Here is a 16,842-nt window from a genome sequence, read left to right on the forward strand (position 1 = left end):
AATGTTGATGGTAATTATGATTCCTTTTACCAAAAAAATGACATTCAAACTCTATATTAAAAAATAATTTGTAATAAACGAAAGTTTGTAATTTTAAAGTAGGGCTCCGTGTAAAAATCATGCAATGAGTGATACATGGGGGTCAACAGATTATCACCAAATTTGGTATGTTATCTTGCCTTCAATCAAGATTGATGAAAAAATATTCATTTTTGTTGCTAGGACACCTTGGTTGCCATGGCAACCAAGTGTCAGATTGTGGGTTCTGGTTTAGACAAATATACACAAATTACAGTATCTTAAACATTCTTTTAGAAACAATACATAAAAAAACAGACAAATTTCAGTGATATATTAATTTATTTTCAGATATAATCTAAACACAATAACAAAAAATAAAGAGATATTTCAATTTTTTTTTCATTGTTACCTCTGTACCAAAAAGGGGTACAACACCATTTTCTTCTTTTTGACCAATTTTGAAGTTAAATTTTTTCACAAAACCCCGTAAGTAACATCATAATATGTATATACAAATTAAAGAATACTTACTGGAGTTAAACCAGAAATAAAAAAAAAATTGTGCAAATTTACAAGATTCAAATAAATGAATGGCTAAAGAAGGGAGGTAATCCATTATTCAGTTTTTCCTTTTTTTGACCAATTTAATGATAAAAATTCTAAAAACTCTTCAAGTAAAACTGTAATACTTTTAAGCAAATTAAAGTTTTTTAATAAAATATCTTTCAAAAAGAAACAAAAAATTATGCAAGTTTACTAAAAATCAGTAAATTCATGAAAAAAAGGGAGGTAATCCACTTTGTTGCTTTTTTCAATTTTGACCAATATCAAGGACTAAAATTCTAACAAAACTCTTCATGTTAAACTATAATACTTTTATGCTTATTAAAGTTTTTTAATTGAAAATCATTCAAAAAGAAACAATAATGTGTGCAAGTTTAAAAAAAATCAGTGAATTCATTAAATAAAAGGGAAGTAATCCATTTTGTTGCTTTTTTCCAATTTTGACCAATATAAAGGACTAAAATTCTAACAAAACTCTCCGTGTAAAACTATAATACTTTTATGCTTATTAAAGAGTTTTAACTGAAAATCATTCAAAAAGAAACAAAAGTTTGTTCAAATTTACAAAAAATAAGTAAATTCATGAAATAAAAGGGAGATAATCCATTTTGTTGCTTTTTCAAATTTTGACCAAAATCAAGGACTAAAATTCTAACAAAACTCTTCATGTACAACTATAATACTTTTATGCTAATTAAAGTTTTAACTAATTCATTCAAAAAGGAATAAAAATTTGTGCAAGTTTACTAAAAATCAGTAAATTCATGGAATAAAAGGGAGTTAATCCACTTTTTTGCTTTTCCAAATCTTGACCAATATCAAGGATTAAAATTGTTCTTGAACTATTTCAGAGAGGAAATAATTTTTATTGAAAGTTTACATGATTCAAAATGATAAATTGACAATGCAAGTAGGTTATCTGTTTCAGTCTGACTTTCTTTTATTTTTCAAATTATTAAAGATAAAATTCTATCAAAATTATACAATTAAAATCATAAAACTTATAAATACATTGAAAATAAATGGATAAAATTGAATTTTGTATTTTTCATATATTTTCACAATTAAAGGAGTACAAAATTAAATTGATCTTACTTAGCCTGCTTATGAAGCAGCAATACAAAATCTACATAATAATGTTATTTAAACTTCATTAATTCAGAAAATAATGTAATAGATAAAAAATGGACAATATATTGTAATTTAAATTTTTATCAGATAGACATTAAGGCTTATAATCAAATGTGATTTAAACAAACTTCTAATGTCTAAAATAAGTTGACTGCAAAAACAAAAAAAAAGCTTTTCATCTATCAATGTTCATTATGACATATCTAGCTTATTTGAACAAATAAACCAGAACTGTAAATTGTGTGAACATCAATATACATAGATAACTAAGAACATAATAGAAAGCATTTTAATTTGTCTACCATTTGTCTCCTCTCAAACATTGAATAAAATAACATGTGACGTAAATCGTTCTTATTCTAAAGCATATTTGATATCAAAGTAAGCAGAATCTCTGAGGAGTTGTATCAACAGGGACCCATGGTATGTGGTACAGCTTCTCAAGAAAAAATGAATACAAATAATATCATTTTAATATGAGGGCACAGTCCTGAAGGCTTTATTTTCCAATTACTTTCTAAGGAAACTGATCTAAGGAACCTTAATAACAAGCTTTAAAGTAAATGCACTATATTTTAACAGTCATTTGTTGGATTTGCAGAGTTAACTGATTCAATTAATTCAGATTGATTTATTGCAACAGCAGCAGCTACCAAGTCATCATCTTCAGGTACTATTTTGTTGTTGTTACTTGCATTAGCTGATACCAATCGAGAGAAGAAAGATGTAATTTGAGTACTATTCAAGCATTCATTTAACTGAAAAACCCGTCTGCCCTCAGTATCCCTCATAGATTTCATTTCTGATGCGACATCATCTGGACTGCATTTGTTTTTACTTTTCTCTCCTTCATTGAATTTCTTAATAAGGAAGTTTTTTATCTTGGTAGGAAATCTATTCACCTTTCTGGCCCTTTTTAATGCCCAACCCATAGGAAGGGTTTCTACAGCTTGTTGATTATCTGTACATTGGCTGGCAACATTTTTCTTCCTTGTAACAATAACATTGTTGCAGAGTTCTGCCCATTGCTTGCGAATGATATCATATACGGATTCTCTTTCTAATTTTAAATCATGTGTACCTAATAGAACATGATTTTCTAGAGTTCTGTAGGAAGCATAATGCTTAATACAACCTGGTTCTGGGCAATCAAAGGAGAGTGTTGTCTGTAAAGCAGATGAACTGACTGGTCTTATTGTTGTGGTCTCAGTACTCATTTCATTTTCTACAGCATTACTTTCGGCTTTTGTTAACTTGATCTTTCCTTTGACCTTTGATGGCAGAACAAAATCTGTTACAAGAGTACATCCAGTTTCATTTTGACAATGGCCTGATAATTTGGTTAACTCACTATAATTCATTGACAACCCATCCCCAATACCATAAGCTTTTCTGAATACAACACCAGATTCTGTGTACTGAACATCGTTGTAATGTGTGACATTTTTTAAATTATGAGTCTTGAGAACATGTTTTGACGTTTCAACAATAACATGGGCCACTTGACATCCAGCTACACCTGTAAGAAAGGGAATTGAACTTAATATTATGTAATAAACAGCTGCGCCATGAGCGCATGCTACGCCCGTCGTCTTGTGTGTGAAGTTTTATGCAATAAGCATAAATAGTTTCTGACATACGGCGTGACATGCGAAAACCCCTCTTTTTTTTTTTACAAAAAACTCAATATCTCTAAAATAAAATTTTGAATCAAAACCAAAAAGTATACAGATCTCTAGATTAATATAACTAAGAAGTGTGTAAAATTTTAAGCAATAATCATAAATCGTTTTTGAGATATGGCGCGACATGTGAAAAACCCCTCCCCTTTTTTTACAAAATACTCAATAACTCAAAAATAAAATTTTGAATCATCACCAAAAAGTATACAGATCTTAAGATTAATATAACTAAGAAGTGTGTAAAGTTTTAAGCAATAATCATAAATTGTTTTTCAGATACGGCGCGACATGTGAAAAAAAAACACACACCTGTTTTAGTTACTAAGTCCCGTAACTCAAAATGTTTTAATCTTATTTTCACCAAAAAGTATACAGATCGTTTGACCATCATAAGAAACAACTATGTTAAGTTTCATGAAATTTGGAGAAGTCATTCTCAAGTTACGGTGCGACATGTTTACGCCGGACAGACAGACGGACGGACAAAAATTGACGGTAGAGCTGGTAAATTAAAAATGTATTCGTGTACACCAATTAATCTTTTGAATAAGTCAACTGTCAATTAAGTGATTGTCTCTTGTGCTGTATTTCATAATTGTTTTTTTTTTTTATAGTTTACTCTGCTATTGAGTCAAGGCTTCACTTTGAAGCTACACTGTGACCTATAATTGCTTAAATTTACTACTTTAAGTCTTCGATAGAAATATGTCTCAATGGTAATCATACCACATCTTCTTATGTTTATAGAATAAATTCACAATGTACCTTTTCCATAATCAATTGCAGTTTTCATGTCATCTGCATTTAAAATGTTATTTCCAGTTGCCACAAAGGATCCCATCTTGGTTCTCATATGAGCAATTTTTGAGTCACAGTAGGACTTTCCAGCCTGAGCCTCTGAATATGAATATTGCTTTATTTGAATACCTGCAAAAAATCACAAAATAAACATGTACAAAGATTTGAGAGAGACTGCTTATAAATATCTTATTAATTCACTTTTATAATAAAGTTCAAATATCACCAAAGCTTATATTTTGAAGTATTTTATTCTTAAATATTTTTTTGTGTCTTTTTTTCTTGTTCAGATAATTTTATGATCTTTTGAATAAGTCTACTGTCAAATGCTTTTTTATATTTAGCACATATGATTGCAGCATATCAAAATATTGTTTTAAATTTGTACTGTGATGTAGTGCAACTTGACCTAATAGCATAACTTTTTTTGTTTTTTTATCATAACAGTTCTTTCTAAGATGCACTGTTTTTTCCATATAGAACTTGTAGGACTAAAATGATAATTGCAATATAAAATAAAATGCTCCGCTGGGCGCAGCTTGATACGACCGCAGAGGTCAAACCCTGAACAGTTGGGGCAAGTATGGACACAACATTCAAGCTTGATACAGCTCTGAATTTGGATTGTGATGAAATATTTGACACAGCATGGGTTTCTGACACATAAATGTGGTCTAAGAACTTGATTTTTTTTAATTTACCTATTATGGTCCAATATACAAAATCAAAATACATGGTTATATTCAGCATATCAAAGAACCCCATATATTCAATTTTTGTTGAAATCAAACAAAGTTTAATTTTGGACCCCAACTTGGACCAACTTGAAAACTGGGCCAATAATCAAAAACCTAAACGCATGTTTAGATTCAGCATATCAAAGAACCCCAAGAATTCAATTTTTGTTAAAATCAAACAAAGTTTAATTTTGGACCCTTCGGACCTTAATGTAGACCAATTTAAAAAAACGGGATCCAAAATTTAAAATCTAAATACATGGTTAGATTTGGCATATCAAAGAACCCCATAAATTCAATTTTTGTTGAAATCAAACAAAGTTTAATTTTGGACCCCAATTTGGACCAACTTGAAAACTAAGCCAAAAATCAAAAATCGAAATACATGTTTAGATTCAGCATATCAAAGAACCCCATATATTCAATTTTTGTTAAAATCAAACAAAGTTTAACTTTGGACCCTTTGGACCTAAATGTAGACCAATTTGAAAACTGGACCCAAAATTAAAAATCTAAATACACGGTTAGATTCAGCATATCAAAGAACCCCATAAATTCAATTTTTGTTGAAATCAAACAAAGTTTAATTTTGGACCCAATTTGGACCAACTTGAAAACTGGACCAAAAATCAAAAATCGAAATACATGTTCAGATTCAGCATATCAAAGAACCCCATATATTCAATTTTTGTTAAAATCAAACAAAGTTTAATTTTGGACCCTTTGGACCTTAATGTAGACCAATTTGAAAACTGGACCCAAAATTAAAAATCTAAATACACGGTTAGATTCGGCATAAACATAATTTAAAAGCAGTGTAAGGGAAGTAACCAAAACGTTGGATTACCTCCCTTACACTGTTTTAAATTATCTTAATTGTTCATTAACCATTTAATTTACTTTATACATAATTTAAAAGCAGTGTAAGGGAGGTAATTCAAATGATGTATTTGATTTATCTCCCTTACACTGCTTTAAATTATGTTTTGTACTAAAGTATTTGTCCATTAACCAGGACAACCTTGTTTTTCCCCCTTTTTTGCCCCTAATTCCTAAACCTTTTGAGCCATAACCCCCCAAAGCAAATCCTAATCACCCCTTTGTGGTATGGAAACTTGTGGTATAATTTCAGAGAGATCCATACACCGTTCCACAGTTATTGTCTGGAAACTAGAAAAGGCTTATTTTTGGCCCCTAATTCCCTAACTGTTGGTACCATAACCCCCAAAATTAATCCCAACCTTCTTTTTGTGGTATTGAACCTTATGGTAAATTTTCAAAGAGATCCATTCACTTAAACTAAAGTTAGAGTGCGAAAACCAATGTGTCTTCGGACGACGACGCCAACGTCATACCAATATACGACCGCAAAAATTTTTTGCGGTCGTATAAAAATAAAAATTCCACTTTACATTCAGTTAAGCTCTGTATTAGTTGGTGGGGAAATATCAAATTATATCTCTTACCTGTTCTATTGCTAATTTGAGGAATAGCAATCCATACACTGGCAGACCTATTTGGAAAATCACCGCGATTTTTGTAAAAACTCCGGTGTTTTTTGGCTAATCTCCGCGAAACGGATAATAATTAGAGGTTCATCGTAAATTTGCTGTATTACAGGATATTTTGCATGTTATCCGGGGATTTTTCGTGTCGGCGGGAATTAGCCGTTTGTCCGATAAAACTGGTGTGTATTGAGTCATTGATAGAACCACTGATGCGTGAGCGACGGTTATTAATAGGTCGTTGTATAATCCGTTATGCGTGAGCGACGGTTATTAATAGATCCTTGTAGTGTGGTACAAATTATGATATATAGATGTTTACAGAATTAAAAACAAAGTAACTATAATCATTTGAGATATAAGGAATTTTCAAAAATATATCATATAATGTTTCTGTAAATTTAGACAGAAACAGATTATATATATCTGGGGATTAGATGGTTACTTTTTTTAATTATATGTCAGAGGCCGCAGATCATTTAATTGCTTCTAGAACCGTTTATTGAAACAAAAATAAAATGAACGGCCAGGGGAAAGTTTTTAGTAACCTTAGTTGGTATCAGGGGTCAACTGGGTTGAGTTCAATATCGTAGCAGCTACGTAGCGGCTATGTAGTTGCTATCAATATCTATGTAGCAGCTAATCTATAGCTACACGTTCAATAGTAAAAATCTACATAGCACTACGTAGCCGCTACGATATTGAACGCAACCCTGGTAATACGTAGAGTCAGACCGTCGTTGCATAATATGTATATGTATTTACACACAATGCAGTGCATTCAAACTCGATTTCGCAAACTCGTGGGTTGTCTTTTTAGACAAAAAAGTTCAATTTAAAAGATATGAAAGTTGCGTACATGTATACAAGGAATTGTATATTTAACGTCAATGCCTGTCCTGTAAACTAATCTATTACACTTTGAAATGTAAATAAGTTCTATTTAAAGGATTGGACGGTTATTTCACATGAATAAAAGTCCTTCTGATCATTTTTGTTTTACAATGATTTTTGAAAGTGCGATCTTAAAACTAAGTTTGTCCGGACTTGCATGGAATATTTGCCACTGGAAGTTAAGCAACCAACAATCAATCATCTTAAAATAAAATAAATATGCCTGAGCGATAATATTCTTAAATTTTTAATGTGAAACACAGTTTCTTCATTTATTAGAAATCACTTTCAGGTCTAATGGTAAAGTGAATATACATTCCGGGATGAGATTAATTTACTATAATTGCTAAAGAAAAAGAAATGACATAACGTTTCTTTTAATTAAAAATTAGACTGCAACAAATGTAGATCGAACATTTTTAATAATGAAATAATGCACGTCAAAAATTTCGCTCACAATAGAGATGTTAATAATAGATTTTATCAATTGTGTCACTGCACGAGATTTTCCAACGGCGGGAAATATCATGTAGCTATAAACACAGGTGATGTTAATGACCGATTGTGGAATGTCAATTTAGGGTTAAATTTGATGTGTAATGATTGACATTATTGTGCGCGTTAGGTTGAGGCTCTAGAAGGTTCATTTCAATTGATAACCAAAATTATAAAATCGAGTTTTTTTTTCAAATCAACGTTTAAGTGTAAAATTTTGTGGGAGGGAAACTTTATTTTGTTTGTTTTAGGGGCACAGGGAGTTACCATGAAAATCTATAGGAACATTGAATAAAACAATTTCGAAGGTCACAACTTGTAAACTAATGAAAACAATGATAAACACTGCTGACAAGCGTAAACAGTTGTACATTACTTAGAAAATGGAGAGAGTGAAAAAAAAGGACGTTGATGATGGTTACTGTTCATGTTAATTTTGAAAGATCGTGGTAACTGATTTCTGGGATGGTGGTACTTGCCAAAGGTTGTATAAAAGGACAAACTAAGTACAATTTTAGCCGTGATATATGGGGCCCCCTCACGCTTGAATTAATTTACTTTACGTATTTCGTCCTTTATTATGACCTACAGTTGACCAAAGTTGAGTACTACGTATCGGTCAGGGGCGGCTCCAGACACTGTGAAAAAAGGAAGGGTGTGCTAGCCAGGGTTTCTCAGAAAAAAGGGGGTGCTAGTACAGTTGGCCTAATGTATTTGAAGGCCAGGATTGGAAGATTATCAGACATTCTGTGGCTCAATTTTAATTTTATTTTCTAAATGTGAAGTGCTACCTAAGCCGTGGCCTGGACAACCATACCCAATTTTTTAAAAGGGTGTTCCAAAGGCATATTAAAATACTTCCAGCATTATACAGGTCCTGAGGTACAATTTCTTGGGGAGGAGATTTCAATTGCTGTTATGTGGGTTAATTTTTTGTTACTAGGAATTTTCGTTTTTTTTTTCATCAGATTTGCCCCAATTGTCTATTCTGTTAAGGTTTCACAAAAGTCAAAATATATAACACTTCATAAGCATCTGAACTTTGCCTGTATTTTTCAACCTATAACGAATAAAGTCCTAAACTATATGAAAATATCTTCATTTAAACGTACTTAAACATATGCACACCGTGTAAATTGTAAATAAAATTGAAATTGTTATGTTGTGGCCAACCGGTTCTTGGTGGTGAACACCAAATTTTCCAAAAAAAATCTGGAGGCCTATTCTGATCATATTTTGATCCCCAATTTGATGAGAGAAAAAAATATTGTGGTCTGGCAGTTGACAAAAAAAAACGGAATTCCAGAATTCCCCATACCGTTTATTTCGAGAAAAAAATGTTTGGTGCATGGCAGTGGGGAATAACGTTGTGTTCCGAATTATTTCCGACTCAGAACAAACCCCTAACCCTTTGAATTTAAATGTTGCTCCTATATACCTTACTATCGTGAATTTTCAATGTTTCATGCATATTTCAGGTCAGATCCCAGGGCATACTATGTGTTCAAAATTATAAAAACGTAGAAAATTCATGATTCATGTACGTGTAATATGTCTCAAGAAAATGGATTGAAGGCATAGTAATTATCAAATTAATTATTTGTACAAAAAAACACATAGGCAATGAAAACCGTGTGTGCGCCAAGAAAGGTCAATACGTATGACTCAACTCGGAGGCTGATTTAGGGGCAGGCTGTCCAGATCCCTCCTTATGGAACTACATATGGTTAATTTTGACTTTTATTTACTTGTTTCACATACCCGAATAATTCAGTCGTTATATTCCGCTGATCTACGATTATTTCATTAACAAGTATATAGAAGAGATCGATTACGGAGAGAGACTGAATTTTTCGGGGTTAGTTCCACTCCGACCTTTTTTCAGTTTATACAATAAAGCAAGTCTATTTAATCCATTTCTCCGCTGTTTTCGTTATATATAGCACTTTCGTCATACTAAGGTTAGATTTCAAAGAGTGGATCATTAATATGAACATGTCGGGGTCTTTTAGAGCTGACAATGCGGTATGGGCTTTGCTCATTGTTGAAGGCCGTACGGCGACCTATAGTTGTTAATTTCTGTGTAATTTTTGGTCTCTTGTGGAGAGTTGTCTCATTGCCAATCATACCACATCTTTTTTTTTATATAATAACAATATCATAATTACAAATACTAATTCTCCTTACGTCATCCGAGAATACACGTGTCTTTTCTTTAGGCTAAAGCGCGAGTAGATGGTCAGATATATATATGGAATTTTAAAAGGACCTTGACTGGCTACACAGCCCTAGCACGATCTGATCGATGGTCAGAAAGATGACCGGACAAGTTCTAAGTGCACACAAATGGTCACATGTCATGAATATCCATGAACGTACAACGAACTAAATTTTATATATACGAATCCTTGCTGTACCACAGGTGTCCTTGTGTAATGAAATTTTAGGGTATTGGTGCATAGTCAAGTGATTAGATAAACTTGGAAAATCAATGAGAGAGAATGAATGACCATTTTAAGTTAATCCAGGGACTTTCTATTGATTGTTGTTTGCTTTACGCTGCATTAGCACAAAAATGCTATATCGCGGCGAGAGCTTATATTTTTACAATTTAAGGTATATTTTTAAAATCAGACAAAAAGGTCCTTCAATAAACTAAAATTCTAGACTAAAGGGACTTTCTATACTAACGGGATAAGATAAGATAAAACTTTTTTTTATTAAATAATGAAAGCTTTTTCAGATAAAGGGAGTGTCGGACATAGTTTTAACTCTAAATGAAACTGTTCTTTAATTCATAAATAATAAAACATAAAATTAAAGGCATTTTAGACCCTTCCTACAAACGGAAAAGATGAGCATGAAAAATAAGTGAAAGGGGGGTGGGCATAAGTGACTGGTTACGAATTAATTTCAATAGTAGTTCACCGTGCAAGAAGTTTTAAAGTACTAATGGAATAGTGTGACAGAAGCGGATTTAGAGGGGGCCAGGTACCCCTTTTCTTGAAAAAAAATTTGGTTGATTATACATGTATTGGGAATCACTGAAGCATGACTGAAGCGACCCCCTCTTAGGCAGTCAGTGCATATGAAAATTTCTGGATCCGCCACTGGTGTGCTAGCTTATAAATGATATATTGTTTACTTCCTTTTTTTTTTTAATCCTTACTCCGTCTTTGTGAAATAATCGAGACTTCATCAGGTATACACGCGGAGAAATAAAATATTGAAGTGATTTGAGTACCGATATATGAAATGTCTCCTTGGTAGCTGGTATCCCTTGTGAGATTAATTAATTGAACTCATGTGTGCCGGAATAGGTAATTAATATATTTTATTTTTTATTATTTGTCAACTTATGGTACGGTAATAACTTTTATTTTTTTATTTTCCTTTTGTTTCAATTTTAATTTGCCCTTCGTTCTGTGAACAAAATAACACGGCTACACATTTTAAGACAAAACACACTTACAGTTCGACTAACACTTTGACTTATTGTACTCACTTAGTATCAGATAAACGAGATGCATGCTCCTTAAAATCATTTCAGATATTCTATGGAAGTTTTAATTCACCAGTAAATCAGAAATGTCCATCTTAAACATTTTTTTTTTCATTGGATGTTATATCATTTTAAATATCTAACAGGCACATAAAAAATTCTAGTTTTTTTGCGATGTCCAATATTACGTGCGATGATGCGTAGCTGCATGGAAGTTACTACATGAATTACATCATTTTGATTATCTTTGAAATCACTCACACGTGGCGGTGTACACATTACACTCAATATACGACTTAAAATACCTGGGGCAATACTTCCGTTTATTGTCCCTTTACTAGCCAGTGTACCTGTGTAAGGTTATAGATGTAATTTTACATCTATGGTAAGATGTATCTCTGACTCCAAAACAGTCGAGTGCGAAACCCGGATTTTGACAAAGAATGTTGGAGGACGAAAAGACAACATTCGAAATGAGATTTATGTATAAAGTTTATATTATGCATATATACCATTGAAGCAGCCTCTGATAAACTGTCATCTAAGACGGTATAAATTAAAATTCTGTTGACATGGCACGAAGAGGAGTTGAGAAATATGCGACACATTTTATTTAATGTCCTCACAAAGGTAGTTTATTTTACATGTTCTCGGACATTAAATATATTTCTTGTGTGACAGTTTGCTGACTGTTAACACCATGTTCAATTTATCTTAATTGACAAACATTTTGATAAGGTTCCATCATTCGAAAATAAGTTATTAAAATCTCAGGAGGTTCAAAACTACTAAATTTTATCACACAGAATGCAACAAATAAAGGTTACAGAAATGGGCTCTACCACTTCACACTTTGGCAATTGAAAAATAAAATCTAATCAGTCAAATTCTCAGTATCACAACTTCATTTAACTGCAGTAGATATTGTCTTTCAAGATAACTGAATAAAATAAATATTCTTTAAAACAAGAGTGTAGGGAGTCTATTTCCTACCGACTCGCATGAACAATTTTCATTTTTTTTATATACTGCCTGAATGACATGACTCGAGAAATATTTGTCACTGGACATCAATTTAAAAATTAAAAAGAAAACAAAGAACTCGAAATTAAGGATCTGTATGACACCGTACGGCCCTTCTCAGACAGTGAGCAAAACTCATACCATATAGAATTTATAAAATGCCCCGACATGACATAATTTGGAAAAATTAAAAAGACAACACCTTTAAAAATTACAAGCTCCTGACTTGCCAGGACAGTCATAGAATGAGGAGGGTTTAAACCTATTTGAGATAGCTCAACCCTCATGCGGTCACCAATCCTGGAATGTAAGACTGAGAAAATCCATATCCTTTGCTTTATAGGATAGGACTGGGCCTCCCCCAACCTGGACAGTGAGGTAATAACATGCACAAATTGTGAAAATTAAAGTTAAAATCAATAAGAATCATTGGATCTAGTGTAACGCAGTTATAAACAGTCAGAGAAACATCATGAACTTGTGTGATACCAAAATATACGTACATAAAATCGAGAGAAAAAAAGGCACGACCATAACTATGCATTAAAGCAATCTATGTATGTAGCAGGGAATTTATGTTTTTTTTTTGTTCACATCTCATCCTTTTTTTTTCATTCATTTCCAATGTTTGTTGACTTGATATATAGCCTGGTTAAGGATGTACTTATGTGATGTTTATGAATTTGTGTATAGCTTGTTATGTTTCTTTACAAAAGCTTCTCCGACTTATAGTATCTATCTATCTATACTACTTAAACGAGAAGACCTCATTTTGTTAGTCGCTTCTCTTCCTTCCACAATAAATTAATCATCATGACTCTGTGTTCTATAGGTTCCATGCATAGTTGCATTTGTCATCTATTCTTATGATTCTACTGTTTGGGTTATTTTAGGAGAAATCAATTTAGCAGTGATCGCCGTGTAGAAGAAACTTTGAATTGATAGTTTATATCAAATATACTTTATTGATAATAAATGTATGTTCATAGTATACAGAAACGCCAAAATAATGGTATTTAACAGAAAACAAAAAATATAACGCACTTTGGAGAAAAGGGAGAGGGCTTGAAAAAAATTGTCCTGTCTCCAGGAGTCCCTATGAATTTTGATACCTTTTCTGAAATTATCCAGATTTATAAAAAGAGATGGACCATTTTGTACATATACCAAGGGGAAACTTCGTGCAAAGCATTATTATTTATAGTTTAATTGAATTTAGTAGAAAAAGAAAATTTGGTGAAAATAAAACCAAGATTTTTTTAGAAAATCCAGATTTTAAGACCGAGATTTTTATACGATTCCAATTTTTTTTTTTTTTGGGGGGGGGGGGGGGGGGGGGATCGTATAATGGTATGATGTGGTTGTTGTCGTCTACGTCGTCCGAAGACGCATTTGTAGTTTCTGGACTATAACTTGTGTGTAAGTGTATGGATCTCTCTGACATTGTACCACAAAGTTCATATCACAAAAGGAAGGCTGGGATTGAGTTTGGGGGTAATTGTCCCATTCATGAAGGAATTCGGGGCCATAAAAGGGCCAAAAAACATTTTTTTAGTTATTCTAGTGTTTCAGACAACAACTTGTGATTAAGTCACTGTATGGATCTTTCTGAAATTGTACTACAAGTTTCCATACTACAAAGGAAAACTGGGATCAAGTGTTGAGGTTATTGCACCAAAGGGCGGGGTGGGGGGGGGGGGGGGTGGCCGGGTTGTGAGTTCAAAAAGTTTGCAGGTTTCCAATTTTTTTAAAGGGGTTTAATTTTTTTTTCAAAATTTTTCAAATTTTAAAATATTTCAAAAGTTTCAAGAACAAATCTTTAATTGCACAGTATTGCCCAATAGATTTGAAAGACCTTTACACATGTTTTGTGTCAGAAACCTATATTATGTCAAAAATTTGATCACAATCCAAATTCAGACAGTAATAAGCTTGAATATTGTGTCAAAATTTGCCCTAACTGTTCTTGGTTCAACTTCTGCGGTTATATCAGGCTGCGCTCAGCGCCGAAGCATTTTATTTTTGTTATAATATTTTAAACATATATAACTCAATTAAAAAAATCATTGCTAGCACTGAATGCAATAATCCTTCATCAATAAAGCATCGAATCGCCAAATATGACAGTACAAGGGAAAAGCTGTGGATTTTCTAAAAAAAAAAAAAATCCATATGTTTAGCATTTAATCAACACAAGGGTACATAATCCTTAAAAGCCTTTGAGAACGTAACTTTATAGCAAGGAACTATAATGTATGCAGATTTTCTTTGAACACATACGAAGGTCTTGAATATTGGGGGGGGGGGGGGGGGGGGGGGGGGGGGGGGGAGGTCTTTCAAACCTAAATGTCTTTTAATTTGTTAGTCATCTGTTTTTCTCTATTCTTCATATTTTTTTCTCATTATTCTATATTCTTTATTTTCTTGGCGTCTATGTTTCTTTACTTTTCTGGTCCTATGTTGTGCACTTTTTGTCCATTTGTGTTCTCTATTCTTCTATAAATCCTATCCAGACCCTCACAAACATACATAATCAATAAGTTCCGCTCCTATTACCTAACCCCACTTGACATGGATATAGATAATTGTCATCCATGGGGTTTTCTCATCCGTTTTGAATATAACATTGCTATTAAAACGGGTACGTTATAAAAAAAGAAGACGTGGTATGATTGCCAATAAGACAACTCTCCACAAGAGAAATTACACAGAAATTAACAACTATAGGTCACTGTACGGCCTTCAACAATGAGCACAGCCAATATTGTATAGCCAACTTTAAAGGGACAATATACTAGGAGTCCATTACATCAGATATAACATATAGAGATGTATAAATACGCAGTCACGTATATGTCCGATGCTAAATTGTTGACTTTGTTGGAAGGCAAAATGATTAGCCCTATACTGACTGGAACTAGAATATATATAACTGAAACTAGATGAAAATCAAGGAATCTACACATGCTGTAATAGCAAATCTGAACGGAACCAAAACGCATGTTTGTAAAAAAATAAATAATATACAACTTCCATTTCAGCAACTGTTATATTAGTAATTATTAATGATGTAGTTCGTGAATAAATTGTCCTACACAGTGGAACAAATGGACAGTCTAAGTACGTTAATGTCTGGATTAATATTTCTGCAAAGACGTTGTCATTTTATTGTTTCCATTAACCGACTTAAATAAAAATCAAATTATAACTTTGTAATGATTATAAATGTTTACCTTTTGAAATAAATTTTGTTTTATTGAATATATTTACGGGAAAAAAAGAACTCAAATGTTTTATTTCCATGTATTTTATGACATATTAAAAAACATCTTTGTGTAAAAGAAAAATCGAATCACATCAAATTTTGATCGGCCGTAAAATAAACTTCACATCACTTTATTTATATCACAAATCAATTTACAAAAACTTCTCAACGATGGCATAATAGAAAGCACGAGTGATCTATCTGGCGGACCAACTTGTGGCTAATGATTGACAGGTATGATTAGATCTTGAGGCTCCTATGGGGAACGTGGTGTCGAAAGGAAAATAGAAGATTATTCAATTATAATTTTTAGGACTCGTACGAAATGTGATCTGATATGGAAAATTTTGAGTTCTTTTAATAGCACAAAGAAACAAGACGTTAGAAGGGTAACAATTGTGTAACTATAAACCAATGACTCGTATGTACTTTACGGGAAAGATTTTATCAAAAGTTTGTTGAAAACTTTCAATTTCAAACCTTCTTGGTTGAAATGAATATGTTCGATTTATATGCAAATAGGTCTTTATTATATAATATATTTAAATTATCTTCATTAATTACAACACAATATATAACATGTATCTATGATATCCTCCATAACGACTAAATATATGTACAGGTAAAATTAAATTCTGATCAATCGGGTACAGATTGATTTACGACCTTCCACTGGTATTGCACAAACAATATCACAGCAGGTGTTAAATACACTAGGACAAGTGTCAGATCAGTTTGACATCCTGCTCGATTACGGTATCTTCCGGAGACTCTATTAGTTCAAGGACTGATTTTTTTTTCTAAACATGACAATTGTGAAGAATTTTTTAAAGTGAGAACAAAGTTTCTGACCCAAACTATCGATTCACATTATGATTCTATCATGAATAGTAGATTAGTTTACGTTTTTTAACGTAAATACGATTTCCATTCATATATTAAAAAAAATGTAGTTGTCTATAGCAAAGATAACACGTGTACTCATCTTGTTCATTGGTAACATTAAAATAGATTTTTCTTTAATGAACAATGACAACATTTGATATTTAAATCGTAAGTAACTTTATAATCAAAAACACCGTTTTATCTCGACCGAAAAGGGAAATAAGATAGTTTTTTTTAATCTGACTGTAAACATTGTATATATCACAACGATCTATTAATAACCGTCGCTCACGCATAACGGATTCTATAATCATCTATGTACAACGATCTATTAATAACC

At 32.3% G+C, this 16,842-nt stretch overlaps 1 protein-coding gene across 1 annotated transcript; it reads right to left on the reverse strand.

Annotated features, from left to right (window-relative positions):
* Positions 1–701: 701 nt before the first annotated feature.
* Positions 702–6,429, reverse strand: LOC127718439 (uncharacterized). Its single transcript, XM_052224460.1, has 3 exons — positions 6,400–6,429; positions 4,164–4,325; positions 702–3,235 (listed from the first exon to the last, which is right to left on the reverse strand). Exons 2-3 carry the CDS (start codon positions 4,249–4,251, stop codon positions 2,292–2,294), a joined length of 1,032 nt encoding a protein of 343 aa, XP_052080420.1. The 5' UTR covers positions 4,252–4,325; positions 6,400–6,429; the 3' UTR covers positions 702–2,291.
* Between the last annotated feature and the right edge of the window lie 10,413 nt (positions 6,430–16,842).

This window comes from Mytilus californianus, unplaced genomic scaffold (genome assembly GCF_021869535.1).
Source record: "Mytilus californianus isolate M0D057914Y unplaced genomic scaffold, xbMytCali1.0.p SCAF_10, whole genome shotgun sequence".
In the NCBI taxonomy this organism is placed as follows: Eukaryota; Metazoa; Mollusca; class Bivalvia; order Mytilida; family Mytilidae; genus Mytilus; species Mytilus californianus.

Excerpts from the sequence above, each read along its gene's own strand:
- LOC127718439 (XM_052224460.1), bottom strand. The coding sequence starts at position 4,251 with ATGAGAACCAAGATGGGATCCTTTGTGGCAACTGGAAATAACATTTTA. Across the intron at positions 3,236-4,163 it reads TGCAATTGATTATGGAAAAG|GTGTAGCTGGATGTCAAGTG; the intron begins GTACATTGTGAA and ends CCTTTCTTACAG.